Source organism: Panonychus citri, unplaced genomic scaffold (genome assembly GCF_014898815.1).
Source record: "Panonychus citri isolate SS breed McGregor unplaced genomic scaffold, ASM1489881v1 Contig00143, whole genome shotgun sequence".
NCBI lineage: Eukaryota > Metazoa > Arthropoda > Arachnida > Trombidiformes > Tetranychidae > Panonychus > Panonychus citri.
Genome location: NW_026515548.1, coordinates 1,663,335 through 1,686,347, shown reverse-complemented (window position 1 = coordinate 1,686,347; position 23,013 = coordinate 1,663,335). Strand labels below are relative to the sequence as shown.

At 36.3% G+C, this 23,013-nt stretch overlaps 5 protein-coding genes across 5 annotated transcripts; 3 read left to right on the top strand and 2 right to left on the bottom strand.

Annotated features, from left to right (window-relative positions):
• Positions 1-2,924: 2,924 nt before the first annotated feature.
• On the bottom strand, positions 2,925-6,043 carry LOC128396320 (acetylcholinesterase-like). The gene is given in 5 exon segments (XM_053356892.1): positions 2,925-3,136; positions 3,210-3,382; positions 3,582-4,251; positions 4,254-5,000; positions 5,800-6,043. Coding segments are annotated over 5 exon segments (1,662 nt in total). The 5' UTR covers positions 5,828-6,043; the 3' UTR covers positions 2,925-3,092.
• Positions 6,044-6,196: 153 nt separating this feature from the next.
• On the bottom strand, positions 6,197-8,500 carry LOC128396319 (acetylcholinesterase-like). The gene is made up of 3 exons (XM_053356891.1): positions 6,960-8,500; positions 6,579-6,751; positions 6,197-6,429 (listed from the first exon to the last, which is right to left on the bottom strand). The coding sequence occupies exons 1-3, from the start codon at positions 8,432-8,434 to the stop codon at positions 6,398-6,400; spliced, it is 1,680 nt and encodes a 559-aa protein (XP_053212866.1). The 5' UTR covers positions 8,435-8,500; the 3' UTR covers positions 6,197-6,397.
• A 1,098-nt stretch (positions 8,501-9,598) lies between these two features.
• On the top strand, positions 9,599-11,493 carry LOC128396322 (sodium-dependent glucose transporter 1C-like). The gene is made up of 4 exons (XM_053356893.1): positions 9,599-10,056; positions 10,168-10,326; positions 10,423-10,863; positions 10,940-11,493. Exons 1-4 carry the CDS (start codon positions 9,849-9,851, stop codon positions 11,485-11,487), a joined length of 1,356 nt encoding a protein of 451 aa, XP_053212868.1. The 5' UTR covers positions 9,599-9,848; the 3' UTR covers positions 11,488-11,493.
• Positions 11,494-11,903: 410 nt separating this feature from the next.
• Positions 11,904-14,038, top strand: LOC128396323 (oleandomycin glycosyltransferase-like). Its single transcript, XM_053356894.1, has 2 exons — positions 11,904-12,237; positions 12,613-14,038. The coding sequence occupies exons 1-2, from the start codon at positions 12,197-12,199 to the stop codon at positions 13,886-13,888; spliced, it is 1,317 nt and encodes a 438-aa protein (XP_053212869.1). The 5' UTR covers positions 11,904-12,196; the 3' UTR covers positions 13,889-14,038.
• A 1,403-nt stretch (positions 14,039-15,441) lies between these two features.
• On the top strand, positions 15,442-22,880 carry LOC128396263 (uncharacterized transmembrane protein DDB_G0289901-like). The gene is made up of 4 exons (XM_053356819.1): positions 15,442-15,601; positions 20,747-21,739; positions 22,019-22,147; positions 22,852-22,880. The coding sequence occupies exons 1-4, from the start codon at positions 15,442-15,444 to the stop codon at positions 22,878-22,880; spliced, it is 1,311 nt and encodes a 436-aa protein (XP_053212794.1).
• Positions 22,881-23,013: the final 133 nt, after the last annotated feature.

The following is a 23,013-nucleotide window of genomic DNA, read 5'->3' as shown; positions in this document are numbered from 1 at the left end:
GATATGACATCACTGGAAAAGACTTTACCCAATTTTTGGACGATGTTCGATTTGGAACTGATTTCATCGAACGAATTGTTCAAAAAAGATTATTCAAAGAACATGGATTTATAACAGCACAAGCGCTGCGATATCTTGGAACTTCGATTTCTCAGATCTTTTTAAATGGAATTTTAGTTCAAGCAAATACTGAATCTAGTTGGATTTCTTGCAAAAGAAAAACAATCGACAAACTTCACAACTAACTTGGTAATCATGAATGTAATTTCGATCAAGTCGAACAAAATTTTACTATTGAGTCCTTCGAATGTGATAAAAAAATAGAGTCAATTTCGGTAAATTTTCGTAACTTTAAAGTTAATTAAAACTGATTTTATCTTCATTCAATCATACAAGTTACATCCTTAAAATCTGATTAATAAACAGCATCTATTTGAGTGGAAATGCGATTTTTTTTCGAAACTTTAAAGTTAATCGAAATTCGCGGTTCTTTTTTCCTTCTACTTTTCCCTCTCATGTGGAATCTCTTGTGATCCTTTAGTTGTGAACATAGAGTAGTAAGACTTGTCATTGTCAACGTCAAGCTTATCTGAATAAACCTTTGATCACAATATTGAATCAAATTGGATTATCTAACAATGTCTTCGATGAAATACTTTCTAATGCAATCGGAGATTTAATTGGTTCATTCGATTGTCCCATAAAAGCTTCTAAGGCTTTGACAATGTTTTCTTGTTTAAATCGGTTTATTGACCATAAAAAATTAGCTTCGAATGGCTATAATCTACTTGGATACTAGACAAAGGATTATTGAAAAGTTTTCAGTTACCACATGCTATCATCGCAACTTTTGCGATGAGTATTGATAATTTTCTAATTTTATGCCAAACGCTCGATACGTACATTCATCCCATGACTAAATTAATTATTTCCAATGATATGTTATTGACCCACGAACAATTAACTCAATCATTAATCAAAGTAACCTGTAAAAGTCTCACAATTAAGTGCAATTGTTATAATAAAACGACTGTTTGAATGTTTTTCCCAATGTTGAGCTAAACCAATTGTAAGAAATTTTTCTGTTACTATTTTTATTGAATAAAAAAGTCAATTAAATGATAATCGTCAAACTGGCCATTCTTTAATCAACTGACCTTTATCAGGACAATTAATCACTTGATTTTCTTGCTGTGAACTGGCTCAATCTTAGAGGGTTAAAATATCGATTTGATTAGAATTCTCTCGGTAAACTGATTTCCAATTATTGAATTATTCTCATTTCAAGTCGATTCCATGATGGACCAGGGTGAGAATGTTTCGCCTGCTTATGTTCAAATGCATCTTCCATTGTTTTTCTTTTTCAGTAAATGTTCAATGAAAAGAAAACTTTGTTGGAATATTATTCTAATGGTTCTGATCGGTCAAACCATTTACGATCAGACATTTATTCATTTCACGTTCACATTTGATTCTCAACGAGTTCTATTCATCAGATTCCTGGCTGAAGATATAATTCTATTCTACATTCTTATTACTCACCAATGGACTTTTCGTGATTCAATAATGAACGAAATTCATCAACTCTGGTTGAATATCGAACTGCCTTCGAACCAGTTTAATAATAGTTTCGTGTTTAGAAAAAGGTTTCGGTTCAAGATCATATTCTTCATGTTCTTCTTGATCATCGTGATCTCATGGATGATAAGAGATCAACTTCCTCTTCCGACTGATTGGATTTCATTCATTCAAGTTATGTACAGACTAATCTATCGAATTCTAATTGTGACATTTTTTTGCTGTCTCCATTTCTGTTTACTTGTCGATTCGACGATACTGATCACAGCTTCGTTTAATTACATTAATCATTTGATCTCAATTCAAGTTGAAAAAGGTCCAAATTTACAAGAGATTAAAAAGATTCGTCGTATTTACAGTGAGACCATCAAATTAACCGATTATCTCGCACGAACTTTGGGTGTTTTCGTATCGATCGTTTATCTTTACTTTGCTATTTGTCTCATTTGCGCTTCTTATCAACTAATCATCAATGATTATATTTTCGATCGGCATTTATCATCAATAATCTCACATTACATCGGCCCGAGTGTAATTCTGCACATGACTTTCAGTTTAATTCAGATTAACATCAAATCTTATCTTTGTCTCAATGATTTGTACAAATTAACTCTATTCAACGAATCAGCTGATATGAAGTTTGAGGTAAATTCAGATGACAACTAATTTTCTTTTGATTTGATTGATTTTTCTCTTTCTTTATTGTCACAGTTGATCATGTTCATCCATCGGGTCACTCGTCATGACATTGGCTTCAAATTTTTCAAATCAACTTTAATTGGTCCTAATTTTTTCTCAACTCTCTTCACAATCATGTTGACTATATTTTTTGCTGGTCTATCGTTTATTATTCGTGATGTTTAATTGGCATCAAATTTACAAAAAACTCTCAAATTTAGACCACAACTTTTTAATTGATTGTTTAATTTCAATAAAACTTGCCATACTGATTAACTGATTCCTTAGCATCAATTCGATATATTTTGGACATTTTTGCTATTAACCGTTTCAACGCTATTAGTGAACAACGTTAGTCCGGTTTTTTAGTGATCACCCCTTACAATCTTATCTATTATCTTTGTATCTTTGTAAAAAGATTGAAATTTTATCCAAACTTCACGAACTTTTGAAAAATATCTTTAATTTACTAACTTATCTTTTTTCTCAATTCGTTTATCAATTAATTAGTATCGTGATAATTTATGTAATTGCTCTAATTATTATAATTGTTCTAGTTATTGCTGAATATTTTGCTCCAAGTTTGTTTCACGATCCTAGTAGCTTTCGACAATATAATTAGATATTTAGAACCAAAAACATCACTAGTATTCAATAATCGGACGATATTTCTTAGTCTTTTTGAACTAATTTAATAACGTGTCGTTATCCGTTTGGTGGAATAATCAAAACTTTAAATGCATTGAATTGCTAATTTTTATCCAATCAATCATAGTAAAGTAGAAAATATCTACAATCCAATAGCATTGGGAAGTAAGATTCATTTAGACTGATAATTAAAGGTCACTACGTTCGTGATCGTCGATCTTGGAAAATGCTCCTGTTAAATAAAATGAGAAAATAAATTAATTGAAAAGTTAAAACTATAACTTTCGATATTTTAATTATCTTACCAGGTTCGAACGTTAATGGATATTGGCTTTCAAGCGGGAAAGGCCAATGTTTTAAGCAAAATTCAATGGGTTGAGATTCAGTTTGACCAATTTTATTTGCATCGAATGTTATTGTCTTATGAGAATCATTATTCCAAGGCGACCATAACTGTTGACCTATTGGCGGAGGTTTACTGGGGAAAAAGTATAAAATTAATTCAATTGAACAAGTATTACATTAACTATCCGAAATCAATTAATAATAAATTGAGAACATTCATAATCTATGTCCATGGCTGCTTATGATTCTCACGCTTGAAATAGTTAGATTTTCGAAAGTACCGAATTAATTATCCTTCGTAAATATTAGAAAAACAATTCACTCGTACTCACCCTTCACGAGCAAAGGTAACCCAAGCATCCATCATGATCATGGACAATATTGTGTCATCGATAGTGTAATTTTCTGGTCTCAAAAGAGGGAGACCAAAGACCATTGGGATACAATCACCATGAGTTGCAGGTAACCATTTACTTGGCGTTGCAATTGGAAGCAGTGACTGAGATGGTCGTTGAGATTGATAGTAAGCATACACATTAGTTAATCCAGAATTAACTAAATCTCTACCGAAAGCATAAGTCGGACAAGTGAGAATTGTATCTCCTAGAGCTTGACTAACAGCTAATCGTATATTATCAGAATCATTTGGATCTACATTAACCAGATATCTATCAGAATAGTAATTTATCAGCGATTTACCAAAAAGTTTTCCAAAAATATACTTTGCATGAGGTAAAGTTAAATTCAATGGATTAATTGGATGGAAAGTAATCGGATCTTTGAGTATCAACATAAAAGCTCCTTCATTACCAACAGTTCCTAATAGAACGTTAATATTTGGATCAACACCTCCACTTGAAACAATAGACTCGGGATTAGAAGGTAAAAATTCATCTCCTGATATTGGCCAGAACATGAGATCATTGGTTACTTGTGATTTGAGTGGTTGGTACAACGATAAACATGAAGAAATATTGACACCCGGTTGACATCCAATGGCTTTGAAAATTTTGTATTTAAATCTTTGATTGTCCAACGATCTAGATCGTAAATCGATGCACTTTGCATGATGGCATTTTTAAATAATCCTCTCGATTGTGGAGATACAATATGTGCAGAGACAGACATTGATCCAGCCGATTCACCAAAAATAGTCACACTATCAGAATCACCACCAAAAGAATTGATATTTTTCTTTACCCATTGTAATGCTAATTTTTGATCCCAAAGACCCATGTTTCCAGGAATATCTGATTCAGGTAGATACAAGAAACCAAGAGGACCCAGACGATAGTTAACAGTAACCACAATAACATCATGAAGAGCTGCTAAAACGGTTCCATCGTAAAACTCAGGCACATTTGCTGAACCAAAATTAAAGCCTCCGCCATGAAACCAAACCAGAACGGGTCTTAGTCGACTAACATCATCTTGTTGTTTATCCCTAATAGCGGATTGAGTCACGAAAACATTCAACACAAGACAATCTTCATCAAACTTGTATTTAGTATTGAAACCAGGATAAAGATTCTGAATACAATAGGATCCCCACTGGTTGGTGTCTATTACTCCTCTCCAGGGTTTCTTTGGTATCGGCTTTTTAAAACGAAGGTCATTTATTGGAGGTTCAGCAAACGGAATATTTAGAAACTGATAGATTTTAGATCCACGAAAGTCAACTGATTTACCTTTAATTGTTCCTGTAATTATATCCAATTGTGGTTCATCATTAATGTTTTTCTCACCTGGAACTAAATCAAGGTTAACAATTAAACCAAACAGGAAAAATCAATGTTACCTTCATAGTGATTACAATGTGAATGATGTTGATTACAATCAATTAAAATAGTGATTAGTGACTCCCTCGCATCCTCATTAACAGGTATGATTTAAAATAATCTAATCTTTTCCTTTTAACAAAGTCTCTAATCATTACAAAGTATTTGATGTTAATTGCTAAATTCTGTTATGGTTTTCACATCTCATTTGTTTCATTTTACAGTTAATTGTTCCCATTTTCAACAGTTTCGATCTTTCTTTTCACTTTCAATTATATTTGTTAATCAGCTTAATTAGCATTAGGTTTTACTATTTTTGTTCAAAATTATAATTGATTTTCATCAAATTTCAGCCTTTTATTACCTCTAGTTTCGTACAAGGAAACTGTACTCGAATCTATTAATATTGAAACTTGATTTCTACACACAGTTCCGTAGTATCATAACAATTGAATACTTTGTTTATTGATAATTTACATCACTAATTGTGATTATTATTCAATGTTTACATTTTTCTGTTGATTGATTACAAATAGAAACCAATTAAATCTCGATTATATCCTATTCTCTTGTAAACGGTAAAACTTTTTCTGCATAAATAAAGTTTCGATTGAGAAATAATTTATTCTATGTAACAAAAGTTTTCATAATAAGCGTCTTAATGATAAATCTAATTAAATTGAAATTAAATTAAGTGCTCTTCATATTATATCTAATGTGTAAATTAAAAGAGCAAATAATCAACAGTAAATAGTCTTTACTAAAGACTCACATTGTGTCTTGTGGTGGTTCGAGTTCATCAACAAGTTTCTCGATAATAAACAGCGTCTTTGAAACGTCAAGGTGAGCTATTAGATAAAATGACCTTGATCGAAAAAATCGAAATCAACTAAACATGGATTAATTTAAAACACTAGAGTAGAATCTTCTCTATCTAACTGACTAATTAGCAATATTTAATTATCAAATACACAATTTATATCACTAAAAAATGGCGATCTTTTCGATAGATTCCTAATTAAATCCTCCAGAACTGTATTTTGTTTCATTTTTTTTTTTATTATCTGAATGGAAATTGATAACTTTTAGTAATAACTAATGAATTATTAGTTAATCATCAACATAAAATTTCGGACGGTGTAAACAGATAGTGTAACATCTTGAGAAAATATTATTCATTATTTTTTATTCGTTTTCTCAAGTCTCCAATCATTTCATATTAAATTCTGATTGATAATCTTTTGGTCGAGTTTCCTAATATTAAAAAAAAATAATTGAAAGATTATCTTAAAAGATTTTTCTTACAAGGATGGACAACGAATCAGAAATTGATTCATCCCACTCATTTCGGTTGGTCATTGAAAGTTACTTCACTGGTCATCTTCAATCACGGAAAATACTCCTGCAGGAATTAGATGAGAAAACAAATTAATTGAAAGTACAAAGACATTGACAGTTAATCAATTTTGCATTTATTTTGATGATGAATGTATGAGAAATTGATTAGTTGAATAAAGTTTAGTAAGTTTAAATTAGTTTTTATCGTCATACCGGATTCGAATGTCACTGGATATTGATTTTCAAGTGGAAAGGGCCAATTTTTGAAGCAAAATTCAATGGACTGAGACTCAATAAGTCCAATTTTATTTGCATCGAATGTCATCGCCATATGCGAATTGTTACTCCAAGGTGACCATGACTGCTGACCAACTGCTGGGGGCTTACTGAGATTACGAGAATGATCAAAACTCATTACAAGTTATTTATACTTTTACATACAATGTATTATCAATAAGTAAAAAGGTCTAACATCTTGGTTTATTGTGTGATGAGTTAAAGTGATTAGATTATCACAAATTTAAAAAAGTAAGTGAGAATCCAAGGTTAATAATATGATAATAATAGATAGTATGAAAATCAATCGACACTCACCCTTCACGAGCAAAGGTAACCCAAGCATCCATCATGATCATGGACAATATTGTGTCTTCGATAGTGTAATTGGTGGGTTTCATTAGAGGAAGACCAAAGACCATTGGGATACAGTCAGCATGAGTTGCAGGTAACCATTTACTTGGTGTTGCGATTGGGAGCATTGACTGAGATGGTCGTTGAGATTGATAGTAAGCATATACATTAGTTGATCCAGAATTAACTAAATCTCTACCGAAAGCATAAGTCGGACAAGTGAGAATTGTATCTCCTAGAGCTTGACTAACAGCTAATCGTATATTATCAGAATCATTTGGATCTACATTAACCAAATATCTATCAGAATAGTAATTTGTCAGCGATTTACCAAAAAGTTTTCCAAAGATATACTTTGCATGAGGTAGAGTTAAATTCAATGGATTAATTGGATGAAAAGTAATCGGATCTTTGAGTACCAACATAAAAGCTCCTTCATTACCAACAGTTCCTAATAGAACGTTAATATTTGGATCAACACCTCCACTCGAAACAATAGACTCGGGATGAGATGGTAAAAATTCATCTCCTGATATTGGCCAGAACATGAGATCATTGGTTACTTGTGATTTGAGTGGTTGGTACAACGATAAACATGAAGAAATATTGACACCCGGTTGACATCCAATGGCTTTGAAAAATTTTGTATTTAAATCTTTGATTGTCCAACGATCTAGATCGTAAATCGATGCACTTTGCATGATGGCATTTTTAAATAATCCTCTCGATTGTGGAGATACAATATGTGCAGAGACAGACATTGATCCAGCCGATTCACCAAAAATAGTCACACTATCAGAATCACCACCAAAAGTATTGATATTATCCTTTACCCATTGTAATGCTAATTTTTGATCCCAAAGACCCATGTTTCCAGGAATATCTGATTCAGGTAGATACAAGAAACCCAGAGGACCAAGACGATAGTTAACAGTAACCACAATAACATCATGAAGAGCTGCTAAAGCTGATCCGTCGTAACGTTCCTTCATGTTTGCTGAACCAAAATTAAAGGCACCGCCATGAAACCAAACCAGAACGGGTCTCAATCGCCTATTGTCATCTTGTTGTTTATCTTTAATAGCGGATTGAGTCACGAAAACATTCAACACAAGACAATCTTCATCAAACTTTATATTCGTATTGAAACCAGGATAAAGATTCTGAATACAATAGGATCCCCACTGGTTGGTGTCTATTACTCCTCTCCAGGGTTTCTTTGGTATCGGCTTTTTAAAACGAAGGTCATTTATTGGAGGTTCAGCAAACGGAATATTTAAAAACTGATAGATTTTAGATCCACGAAAGTCAACTGATTTACCTTTAATTGTTCCTGTAGTTATATCCAATTGTGGCTTATCCTCGCAGTCTTTTTCACTCAAAACTAAATCAAGGTTAACAATTAAACCAAACAGGAAAAAGATCAATGTTAACATCATTTTGATCTCAATTAGCAATAAATGATTGTAATTACATTTAATCCAATTTATGATAAAGAGCTCTTTCTCTCCATCTTTCTGTCTAACTCTCATTTCACTATGTCAGCAAATCTCATAACGAAAATTCATTTCGTAGAGATTCATATCTAGTTGATCTTTTCAATCAAAAGTATCAAGACTTTCACCAAGGAAAAAAAGCTAAAAACAACACATCGAACATTAATTAATAACATGAAAATAACTTAAAGTCGTAAAATCATTTCAATTTATTGGAAGCCAATTCAGTTCCTATTAGCCGCTCAGCATAGTTTCACTGTATTTTTTTCATTTTGCAGTTAATTGTTCCTATTAAAGAAAACTTCAAGCTTTCTCTTTGCTATCAATTGTGAACCTTAAGCAATATACATGTAGTCGACCTCGATTTTTTATTCTTTTGCGAAATTATGATTGATTTTCACCAATTTTAGCATTTTATTACCTCTAGTTTCGTACAAGGAAACTGTACTCGAATCTATTAATATTGAAACTTGATTTCTACATACAGTTCCGTAGTATCATAACAATTGAATACTTTGTTTATTGATAATTTACATCACTAATTGTGATTATTATTCAATGTTTACATTTTTCTGTTGATTGATTACAAATAGAAACCAATTAAATCTCGATTACATCCTATTCTCTTGTAAACGGTAAAACTTTTTCTGCATAAATAAAGTTTCGATTCAGAAAAAATTTATTCTATGCAACAAAAATTTCCGTAGTAAACATGAGATTGTACACTAAACTTTTTAATGATATTTTCCATTTGTAAAGTGGTCAAGAGGTCACTTATTTGGAGGTTTTTCCTTTGTTTTCAATTTTGGACTAATTGCAAGTTCATGAGATCTAAAACTTTCCAAAATTATATCGTCGAAAGTTTTTTCTTTTAAAAAGATAAGTAGTTGTGTACAAATCTTGAAGCACTTTGAATACTTGAAAATGGAAAGTGAATGAAAAATGTTCACACGAAAACCTGAATTACCTGATTTAATCACATGAGTTGATTCGCATCATCATGTAAATAATGATTACAATCAAGGAGATTAACTGTCATGGTAACAAATTTAGATAATGTATTATAATGATTAAGATGATGAATAAAGACAAGGCAGATAAACACAAAAACAACAAGCAAATATTATTAAGTTTCATAATCATTAACAAGACTTGTAATTTGATTAACATTCAGTCAACAATGAATATGATAAGAAAACTTAAAATGTGCTCAATTTAGTGATTAACTAATCGTCTCTACTTTAATCAACTATCTAGACAATAGTGTTAATCTTATTGACGATAATGCCAAGTAAATGATATACATAATAAATTGAATTTTTAATCGTTAAACTAATCAATCGAAAAAGACTAGAAAATGGAATTGATTAAATTTATCCAGAACAACCAATACAAAATCTTCAAGACACTTTTAACTTATATGACCTTCGTTGGCCATGGTTGTATCAATACCTTAGTGGGCAGTTCGTTACTTGACCTTCAGATTTTAGTTCAACGTTCATTTGAAATAACATCACGAATGGTTCCCGCTCGTTCAATTGGATATGTGATCGGTGCTTCATCGTGTGAGTAGCAACAATTTGTTAATTTTATTTCCTCATTAATATTGGCGGTTCTTCTTGTATGAATGAAAATCAATTATCTTGATGAACTTTTTTTTTTAATTTAACCCTAAGGTGGCCTTTATGAGAAACGTATCGATGATTATCTCGTCCTCTCGATATCGACTCTTATTTGTGCGATTTGTATCTCTCTATCTCCATGGTTCACTCAGCTTGAATATGTGTTCATTTTGATGATAGTCGCTGGTTTTGCTCAAGGAGTTTTCGATATTTGTGAGTTGCTTTTTTAATTTTTCTTGTCATCAACATATTCGAGATGATTAATCAATTATTGACATTTTATTGATTGATTGCTCTTTCATCTTTCAGATTGTAACGTGATTATCTTGAGGATTTGGGGTGAAAACGGAATCAACTGGTTACAAGTTTTACACATGTCTTATGGTCTTGGTGCTTTAATTGCACCAATTTTCACCCGACCTTTTCTACTTCCAAACATCGAATCAGCTGATTTCAACTCATTGATAAATATAAATAATGTAACACACACTAATACGACAACATCTAAAAGTTATTCTCCTGACGATGTTAAAGTTCAATATGCTTTCGGAATAGTTGGAGGTATGCTAATGGTTGTTTCAATTCCATACTTTTTCTGTTACCTTCATGATAGAAAAGCTGAGAAAATTGGAGTTAAAGAAGTGAAATTGAAACAAGTCAAATCAGAGGCCAGTTCAGTCGCGAAAGCGGGTGCTGTCATTATAGCTGCTTTGGTTGCGAACTTTTCATTTGGAACCGAATCTGTTGTGGGTGAGTACTTGAAATCTTCATTATTTTTTTCAAAAGTTTTGAGTTTACATACGAATCGGTTATTCCGCAAACTTAGGTAATTTGGCCACAGCATTTGGAGTTAATGCCGACGTTAAAATGGACAAAAAAGATGCGGTTCTATTGACAACTTGTTACTGGACAATGTATTCATTTTATCGATTGATTTTCATCCCATTGACAATATTCATTAAAGAGGATCGCCTATTTGTGGTCAATTTATTCATTATAATCATCGCCATAATTGTTATGGTTCCTCGAGCTGCTTCTCAGTCAACATTTACCTGGATTTCCTTCATCTTATTGGGTATTGGCCATTCACCAATATTTTCAATAGCCTATGGTTCATTGGGAAAATATTTCCATGTTTCAAATTTTATGACATCGTTTATATTCATCAATGGTGTTATTGGTGAAACGATTCACGTTTCAATTGTTTCCAAATTTGTTGAATCAAAACCAATATTTTTCATTTATTATCTTGGCTCCATTTCCATTATTTTTGTTATAATTAGTGGAACACTTCCAGTATATTGCAAGAAAGTAATTAAAAAACCAAAGGCTCACTTCACCAGCGTACCTGCTGAAGAGATGCAAGAACTTTGAACGAAATTTTATCACTTTTATTATCATTTTTTCTTGTTTTTTATCTAACACAATTTCATAGATACTTGAGTGGTTTACAAGGGTGACAATCATTTGATTTATTCCATCCAATTGAAGGTGCTTGATGGTTTTCTCAATCAGTAAAGCAGCAAAGTTCTGTTAATCTTATTTTATACTGAAACAAACTTTGTCATGTTATCATGAGTTCATTAAACTTCTTGTTTCTCTAATCCATCATGATACACATAATTTAATAGATTAAATAACAAGGTTAACAATTAAATGAGGATAAGCTATGATTTGTGAAAGATTAGTACTTGTGTAGTAAAATCATTCAAATAATTATTGTTAGATGGGTAAGCAGAATTGTTATAATGTTATATTGCCTAATTTAATCAACTAGAGATTATCATTTCCATTCAATTAAATTGTATGATTTATTATTAGATGCATTCTAATCTGTTACATACATGTAACAATTGAAGCTTATGATAGGAGGTATTTAGGAAATTTATTCTGATTTATCTTAAATCTATGGTTACGTTATCTGTTTAACCTTAAATTGTGAATGTCGATCGATATAAATATTGTAAAATTAGTGATAAAACTGCCACTCAAGAATTTAAACTGTGCGAGTGATCAACTGAAGGTTTTTCGTTAATTGTGATTTATAACTCTCGTTAGCGGTTCAATTGCACCGATAATCAAAATGAAGCCCAAATACCGTATACTAATTTCAGCAGTGGACGCGTAAGTAAATTTTTTACGTTTAAATTTGTAATATTTAGTGACAAAGATCATTTTAAGATCATAATTAGTGATGAATCTTTTTATCATTTTATTCTAAGATATTATCATATTTTTATCTATCAATTGATTTCTAATGAAAGGGGCCTTTCACTCTACCAAAGATAGCAGTTAATCATTTTGATTGAAATTTTCAAAGTTCTTTTAATTGCAAACAATTTCCGTTTCGCCTCACTGGCCTTAAGAAATCTTGAACATATATTACAAGAAATTAGCGCTATTTTTAAAAAACGATTACTGCAATCGATTCATCACGAATTATGATCTTGAAATTCCTAAATGAACTTTAGTTTTAAAGTACCTACTTTGTTCGCAAAGATTTGGTCACATCAATTGTACTCTTGGATTTGGCGAGATTCTAGCTGAAGCTGGACATGAAGTGACTTTCGCTCATCGAATACGATACAAAAAACTGGCTGATCTAAGAGGTTTCAAGTTTATTCCTTTGGATGAATCAATTTTTGACGAACTATCTAATCAGCCTTTCTTGCTATGGACCGAAAAAAATATGAACAAATTTCGTGACGATCCTATTGGCCGATATTCGAATTGGACAGACGAAGATAAAGAAATGTTTGCCTCGGTAGTTGATGATTATAAGATTACTAATAAAGCCATGGAAAAACTTATCAATGAAAATAAAGATTCGTTTGATATATTGATAGGTGATTTTGTTACTCGTTATCCAGCATTATATTTATCTCCAATACCATATATACCAATATTTTCCATGAATCCACTGTCTCTTTATCCCCACGGTCCACCAATGTTTTCAGGTTTCTCTGTGAATGGTGATCCTAATGAGAGCGAAAAATACAGGCATGTTTACCAATCTTCATGTGCACGATTAAGAGAAAAACTTGAGATATGGTGGAAATCGCATGATGTACCAAAAATACCAGGAACTAACTGGTATGCTGATGTTCCGAAATATTTCGGTTTCTATCATTATCCCGAAGAACTTGATTATCACGAATGTGAACCTAAGGAACCCGAAGATAAATGGATTCTTGTTGATGCATTGATCCGTAAACCAGATGATGAGAGTGAATTTATTATACCAGAATCGATCGCATCATTGCCAGGGAAATTAATCTACTTTTCTCTTGGATCATTGGGGTCAGTTGATGTCGACTTGATGAGAAAATTGATTTCGATTCTATCAAAATCTCCTAATCGTTTCATTGTATCAAAAGGACCAAGAGGTGATGAGATTGAACTGGCAAATAATATGTGGGGTGCCAACTATGTTAACCAGATCGCAATTGTTAAATTGGTTGATTTGGTGATCACTCATGGTGGAAATAATACTTTTCTTGAAACAATTTATTCTGGAAAACCGTTGATTGTGATTCCTTACTTTTTCGATCAATTCGATAATGCACAACGTGTCGTTGATTGCGGAATAGGAAGACGATTAAATCCTTGGGACTTGGATGAGAAAAATGTCCTTGCCACAATAGAAGAGACATTAAATAATCATGAAATGAGCAAGAAGATTGAAGAGATCGCTGCATCAATGAGATCTAATAAAACTCGAGAAAAAGCAGTCAAGATAATAGAAGATTTCATAGAAAAAATTAAACAGTCATAATAACCTAAATATCCATTGATAATAATCAGACAACATAAGAAATTGGAGTTAAAACAAATGTAACACAACCTTGTTAATTAGCCGATACTATGTAACCATGGCACTTAAATCACAATTTTAAATAAACTGCAATGTGTTAAAGGACATCAATTTTATAGCTGCGTATATCAATAATTAATACATTTCTTGTTGAAAGATTTCCGATTGAATCATAATTATTCAATTTATCTCTGCTTTAGTCCAACAAGCCTTAAATTTGGTTTTGATCTATTTTTCTATGGATTTGACATTCGACTCGCGATTGATATAAGTACCAACTCCACGGTCATGAATCGGTAAGAGAGTATCCCGAGTAAACTTTATTTGTATTCATTTGCTTAATTGCGGCTGATTTTATTTTGTTGCCGGCGAAATCATAAATGATAAAAAGTTACTTTCTATTGCGTGACCTTTGCAGTCCGAGTCAAGTTTTCTAGTCTACATTTTTTTCTAGTCTGTTTTGAGCTTTTGAATTTTTTTATTTTCCTTTCAATTAGTATACTTACTTTCTAGCCGAGAATCTGGTTTTGTTTTATTACATTAATACATTTTCATCAGTCCTTAATTAACACGCAATGTATCAAGATTAATAGATTATGGTCAAAACGAAACTATACCATCGATATATATAGTTTAATAAATCTGTGTATCTGCCGATAGATTAAGATTTCTATTAATATTTTTGGGTTAACAATCGTCTCGTCGATCGATATATTGATATTCACAACTTAATTTACACAATTGATATTTTGACTGCAGCTAATAACTGCCAGTTATTATTAATAGGTCAGTCAAAAGTTAGGGCGCTTGCAAGGTTCACTTTTAAAGATTGTTACGAATCTTGTTAACAACATTCAGAATGATGAAATTAAACATAGCTGATTATTCTTGTTTAGCCATTTATAACAATGTGCATGTGGCTAGATAACACATTACATGCATAAAGACAAAGACATAGCAATTTTGACTTTTGAAAATGGTCTCGTCTATTATATTTTTTGCCTAATTACCATAAAATAACATGTCTAGAATTGAATCTTGAATATATAACATTTTGAAAGTTCTTGCACTGAATGATTAAATGAAACTATTCAATTTCCCGACTTGTCTGAGTCAATATATTGTATGACTTTTTTGATAACTTTAAACAGCTTCAATCAACCCTAATCATTGATAATCACGGATAATTATTTCCTTTCTTTTTATGAATACTTGAATTGAAATTCACCACAGAGAGAGAGAATGTTTTAATAACAATCATGAGAGCTGTAAACTTTGTTTACCCTGTAAAAACTGACGCGAACTCAATAACAGTTCTGGAGTATAAACTATTTACACAACTGTTGTATCTAGTCGTATAAAAGCCGCAAGTAAAAGATGAAATTTATCAGTCAACGTTCAATAACTTACCTTATAAGAACAAATCATCTAAACCTACAATGCAAACCTTAACCAAACTAATTCCTTTAATTGTGATTGTATGTTCAATATACAACAATGTCTCTGGTTTGAGTATGTTCGGAAAGCCATCTACCAACAACGAAGATGGGTCTATTAGTGTTGCCATGAATCTTTTTGGAAAAAACGGTAGCCCAAAGATACCGAAAGACACTGCTTCTTCGTCTGCCAAATCGATGTCTTCTGCCTCTTCAATGTCCGAAGCAGGATCCAAAAGTTCACCCATAGAATCAACCAGCTCCAGCAACCCAAAAACGAGACAACCTGCTAAACCATCATCTGATGATCAAAACTATGCAGTGACCAACATCAAACAATCATCATCAGGCTCATCAGGATTCTACTGCCAATAACTCAAATTCATCATCATCAGGATCTGCTAACAGTTCATCAGGATCATCATCTGCTGCTACCGGTAATGGCTCTGCTGCTGCTTCAGGTTCATCAACTGGTTCAGCAACTGGTTCATCATCTGGTACATCATCTGGTTCAGGATCTGCTAACTCAGCATCATCTGGCGCATCATCATCCGGTTCATCATCAGGCTCATCAGGAGCTTCTACCGCTTCTACTGCCGGTAACTCAAATTCATCATCATCATCAGGATCTGCTAATGGTTCATCAGGATCATCATCTGCTGCTACCGGTAATGGCTCTGCTGCTGCTTCAGGTTCATCAACTGGTTCAGCAACTGGTTCATCATCTGGTACATCATCTGGTTCAGGATCTGCTAACTCAGCATCATCTGGCGCATCATCATCCGGTTCATCATCAGGCTCATCAGGAGCTTCTACCGCTTCTACTGCCGGTAACTCAAATTCATCATCATCATCAGGATCTGCTAATGGTTCATCAGGATCATCATCTGCTGCTACCGGTAATGGCTCTGCTGCTGCTTCAGGTTCATCAACTGGTTCAGCAACTGGTTCATCATCTGGTACATCATCTGGTTCAGGATCTGCTAACTCAGCATCATCTGGCGCATCATCATCCGGTTCATCATCAGGCTCATCAGGAGCTTCTACCGCTTCTACTGCCGGTAACTCAAATTCATCATCATCATCAGGATCTGCTAATGGTTCATCAGGATCATCATCTGCTGCTGCTTCAGGTTCATCAACTGGTTCAGCAACTGGTTCATCATCTGGTACATCATCTGGTTCAGGATCTGCTAACTCAGCATCATCTGGCGCATCATCATCCGGTTCATCATCAGGCTCATCAGGAGCTTCTACCGCTTCTACTGCCGGTAACTCAAATTCATCATCATCATCAGGATCTGCTAATGGTTCATCAGGATCATCATCTGCTGCTACCGGTAATGGCTCTGCTGCTGCTTCAGGTTCATCAACTGGTTCAGCAACTGGTTCATCATCTGGTACATCATCTGGTTCAGGATCTGCTAACTCAGCATCATCAGGCGCATCATCATCCGGTTCATCATCAGGCTCATCAGGAGCTTCTACCGCTTCTACTGCCGGTAACTCAAATTCATCATCATCAGGATCTGCTAATGGTTCATCAGGATCATCATCTGCTGCTACCGGTAATGGCTCTGCTGCTGCTTCAGGTTCATCAACTGGTTCATCATCTGGTACATCATCTGGTACATCATCTGGTACATCATCTGGTTCAGGATCTGCTAACTCAGCATCATCAGGCTCATCAGGCGCATCATCATCCGGTTCATCATCAGGCTCATCAGGAGCTTCTACCGCTTCTACTGCCGGTAACTCAAATTCATCATCATCAGGATCTGCTAATGGTTCATCAGGATCATCATCTGCTGCTACCGGTAATGGCTCTGCTGCTGGGTTCATCAACTGGTTCAGCAACTGGTTCATCATCTGGTACATCATCTGGTTCAGGATCTGCTAACTCAGCATCATCTGGCGCATCATCATCCGGTTCATCATCAGGCTCATCAGGAGCTTCTACCGCTTCTACTGCCGGTAACTCAAATTCATCATCATCATCAGGATCTGCTAATGGTTCATCAGGATCATCATCTGCTGCTACCGGTAATGGCTCTGCTGCTGCTTCAGGTTCATCAACTGGTTCAGCAACTGGTTCATCATCTGGTACATCATCTGGTTCAGGATCTGCTAACTCAGCATCATCTGGCGCATCATCATCCGGTTCATCATCAGGCTCATCAGGAGCTTCTACCGCTTCTACTGCCGGTAACTCAAATTCATCATCATCATCAGGATCTGCTAATGGTTCATCAGGATCATCATCTGCTGCTACCGGTAATGGCTGCTGCTGCTTCAGGTTCATCAACTGGTTCAGCAACTGGTTCATCATCTGGTACATCATCTGGTACATCATCTGGTTCAGGATCTGCTAACTCAGCATCATCAGGCGCATCATCATCCGGTTCATCATCAGGCTCATCAGGAGCTTCTACCGCTTCTGCCGGTAACTCAAATTCATCATCATCATCAGGATCTGCTAATGGTTCATCAGGATCATCATCTGCTGCTACCGGTAATGGCTCTGCTGCTGCTTCAGGTTCATCAACTGGTTCAGCAACTGGTTCATCATCTGGTACATCATCTGGTTCAGGATCTGCTAACTCAGCATCATCTGGCGCATCATCATCCGGTTCATCATCAGGCTCATCAGGAGCTTCTACCGCTTCTACTGCCGGTAACTCAAATTCATCATCATCATCAGGATCTGCTAATGGTTCATCAGGATCATCATCTGCTGCTACCGGTAATGGCTCTGCTGCTGCTTCAGGTTCATCAACTGGTTCAGCAACTGGTTCATCATCTGGTACATCATCTGGTTCAGGATCTGCTAACTCAGCATCATCAGGCGCATCATCATCCGGTTCATCATCAGGCTCATCAGGAGCTTCTAACGCTTCTACTGCCGGTAACTCAAATTCATCATCATCAGGATCTGCTAATGGTTCATCAGGATCATCATCTGCTGCTGCTGCTTCAGGTTCATCAACTGGTTCAGCAACTGGTTCATCATCTGGTACATCATCTGGTTCAGGATCTGCTAACTCAGCATCATCAGGCTCATCAGGCGCATCATCATCCGGTTCATCATCAGGCTCATCAGGAGCTTCTACCGCTTCTACTGCCGGTAACTCAAATTCATCATCATCAGGATCTGCTAATGGTTCATCAGGATCATCATCTGCTGCTACCGGTAATGGCTCTGCTGCTGCTTCAGGTTCATCAACTGGTTCAGCAACTGGTTCATCATCTGGTACATCATCTGGTTCAGGATCTGCTAACTCAGCATCATCTGGCGCATCATCATCCGGTTCATCATCAGGCTCATCAGGAGCTTCTACCGCTTCTACTGCCGGTAACTCAAATTCATCATCATCATCAGGATCTGCTAATGGTTCATCAGGATCATCATCTGCTGCTACCGGTAATGGCTCTGCTGCTGCTTCAGGTTCATCAACTGGTTCAGCAACTGGTTCATCATCTGGTACATCATCTGGTTCAGGATCTGCTAACTCAGCATCATCTGGCGCATCATCATCCGGTTCATCATCAGGCTCATCAGGAGCTTCTACCGCTTCTGCCGGTAACTCAAATTCATCATCATCATCAGGATCTGCTAATGGTTCATCAGGATCATCATCTGCTGCTACCGGTAATGGCTCTGCTGCTGCTTCAGGTTCATCAACTGGTTCAGCAACTGGTTCATCATCTGGTACATCATCTGGTTCAGGATCTGCTAACTCAGCATCATCTGGCGCATCATCATCCGGTTCATCATCAGGCTCATCAGGAGCTTCTACCGCTTCTACTGCCGGTAACTCAAATTCATCATCATCATCAGGATCTGCTAATGGTTCATCAGGATCATCATCTGCTGCTACCGGTAATGGCTCTGCTGCTGCTTCAGGTTCATCAACTGGTTCAGCAACTGGTTCATCATCTGGTACATCATCTGGTACATCATCTGGTACATCATCTGGTTCAGGATCTGCTAACTCAGCATCATCTGGCGCATCATCATCCGGTTCATCATCAGGCTCATCAGGAGCTTCTACCGCTTCTACTGCCGGTAACTCAAATTCATCATCATCATCAGGATCTGCTAATGGTTCATCAGGATCATCATCTGCTGCTACCGGTAATGGCTCTGCTGCTGCTTCAGGTTCATCAACTGGTTCAGCAACTGGTTCATCATCTGGTACATCATCTGGTACATCATCTGGTTCAGGATCTGCTAACTCAGCATCATCAGGCGCATCATCATCCGGTTCATCATCAGGCTCATCAGGAGCTTCTACCGCTTCTACTGCCGGTAACTCAAATTCATCATCATCATCAGGATCTGCTAATGGTTCATCAGGATCATCATCTGCTGCTACCGGTAATGGCTCTGCTGCTGCTTCAGGTTCATCAACTGGTTCAGCAACTGGTTCATCATCTGGTACATCATCTGGTACATCATCTGGTTCAGGATCTGCTAACTCAGCATCATCAGGCGCATCATCATCCGGTTCATCATCAGGCTCATCAGGAGCTTCTACCGCTTCTGCCGGTAACTCAAATTCATCATCATCATCAGGATCTGCTAATGGTTCATCAGGATCATCATCTGCTGCTACCGGTAATGGCTCTGCTGCTGCTTCAGGTTCATCAACTGGTTCAGCAACTGGTTCATCATCTGGTACATCATCTGGTACATCATCTGGTTCAGGATCTGCTAACTCAGCATCATCAGGCGCATCATCATCCGGTTCATCATCAGGCTCATCAGGAGCTTCTACCGCTTCTACTGCCGGTAACTCAAATTCATCATCATCATCAGGATCTGCTAATGGTTCATCAGGATCATCATCTGCTGCTGCTTCAGGTTCATCAACTGGTTCAGCAACTGGTTCATCAACTGGTTCATCAACTGGTTCAGCAACTGGTTCATCATCTGGTACATCATCTGGTTCATCATCAGGCTCATCAGGAGCTTCTACCGCTTCTACTGCCGGTAACTCAAATTCATCATCATCATCAGGATCTGCTAATGGTTCATCAGGATCATCATCTGCTGCTACCGGTAATGGCTCTGCTGCTGCTTCAGGTTCATCAACTGGTTCAGCAACTGGTTCATCATCTGGTACATCATCTGGTTCAGGATCTGCTAACTCAGCATCATCAGGCGCATCATCATCCGGTTCATCATCAGGCTCATCAGGAGCTTCTACCGCTTCTACTGCCGGTAACTCAAATTCATCATCATCATCAGGATCTGCTAATGGTTCATCAGGATCATCATCTGCTGCTACCGGTAATGGCTCTGCTGCTGCTTCAGGTTCATCAACTGGTTCAGCAACTGGTTCATCATCTGGTACATCATCTGGTACATCATCTGGTTCAGGATCTGCTAACTCAGCATCATCTGGCGCATCATCATCCGGTTCATCATCAGGCTCATCAGGAGCTTCTACCGCTTCTGCCGGTAACTCAAATTCATCATCATCATCAGGATCTGCTAATGGTTCATCAGGATCATCATCTGCTGCTACCGGTAATGGCTCTGCTGCTGCTTCAGGTTCATCAACTGGTTCAGCAACTGGTTCATCATCTGGTACATCATCTGGTTCAGGATCTGCTAACTCAGCATCATCTGGCGCATCATCATCCGGTTCATCATCAGGCTCATCAGGAGCTTCTACCGCTTCTACTGCCGGTAACTCAAATTCATCATCATCATCAGGATCTGCTAATGGTTCATCAGGATCATCATCTGCTGCTACCGGTAATGGCTCTGCTGCTGCTTCAGGTTCATCAACTGGTTCAGCAACTGGTACATCATCTGGTACATCATCTGGTTCAGGATCTGCTAACTCAGCATCATCAGGCGCATCATCATCCGGTTCATCATCAGGCTCATCAGGAGCTTCTACCGCTTCTACTGCCGGTAACTCAAATTCATCATCATCATCAGGATCTGCTAATGGTTCATCAGGATCATCATCTGCTGCTACCGGTAATGGCTCTGCTGCTGCTTCAGGTTCATCAACTGGTTCAGCAACTGGTTCATCATCTGGTACATCATCTGGTACATCATCTGGTTCAGGATCTGCTAACTCAGCATCATCAGGCGCATCATCATCCGGTTCATCATCAGGCTCATCAGGAGCTTCTACCGCTTCTACTGCCGGTAACTCAAATTCATCATCATCATCAGGATCTGCTAATGGTTCATCAGGATCATCATCTGCTGCTGCTTCAGGTTCATCAACTGGTTCAGCAACTGGTTCATCATCTGGTACATCATCTGGTTCAGGATCTGCTAACTCAGCATCATCTGGCGCATCATCATCCGGTTCATCATCAGGCTCATCAGGAGCTTCTACCGCTTCTGCCGGTAACTCAAATTCATCATCATCATCAGGATCTGCTAATGGTTCATCAGGATCATCATCTGCTGCTACCGGTAATGGCTCTGCTGCTGCTTCAGGTTCATCAACTGGTTCAGCAACTGGTTCATCATCTGGTACATCATCTGGTTCAGGATCTGCTAACTCAGCATCATCTGGCGCATCATCATCCGGTTCATCATCAGGCTCATCAGGAGCTTCTACCGCTTCTACTGCCGGTAACTCAAATTCATCATCATCATCAGGATCTGCTAATGGTTCATCAGGATCATCATCTGCTGCTACCGGTAATGGCTCTGCTGCTGCTTCAGGTTCATCAACTGGTTCAGCAACTGGTTCAGCAACTGGTTCAGCAACTGGTTCAGCAACTGGTTCATCAACTGGTTCATCAACTGGTTCAGGATCTGCTAACTCAGCATCATCTGGCTCATCAGGATCTTCTGCTGCGGCTACTTCAGCGATTTTATCCTTTGTAAATCAGTCTGGCAAAACTTGTTACTGCTATGCTTAAATAATATCCATGTTTTAAAACTCGAGAAGGAAATTTACCAATAAAGAATTTTATAGATACTGACATTTTCTTTCACATTAATAATAAATCAGGATTTTCATGGTCTGCACTGTAAATTTCAGAATGCAATAAGCTCGCAGAATAAAGGATATGAGGCGAAATGATTTTATAGAGTTATAGGCCTCAACATCACTGAAATTGTTTATCTATTTGAATAGTTTATCAATATTTCTCACTTGGCAAATGAGGTCCAAGTACGATGTCTCAATGAGTCAATGAATCGTTAATACGATTCAGCTTATGATCAATGCAACAAACAGGTTCATCAATGACCTCCCTATGCATTTAGTGGTGTGCGATTATTGGATTTGCCAATAATCGATTGTGATTCAATAATTTTTACCAAAATCGATGGTCATCGATACTTTGTCGAAAGAGAAGAAGACAGAGGGAAAAGAAAGAGAAAAGAGGGAAAATTACGGTGCGAGGGAAAAGTTCAGTAGAAAAAGAAAAAGAAAGAGGCTGATAGTTGTTACTGACGAGCCAAACAAGAGCTTCTTTAATTGCTTTTGCCTTTTTGAACTGAAGCAATGCCGGGAAAATCAGCAGCTCTATGATTGTAAACCTTTATTTCAGTAATTTTATTAGTAATGCATCATACATTACTGTATGGATTATTCAGATCATGAAACACAAGTCCTATTGGTGATTAACTTGACAATGCAACCATTAATAATTAGAATGATATTA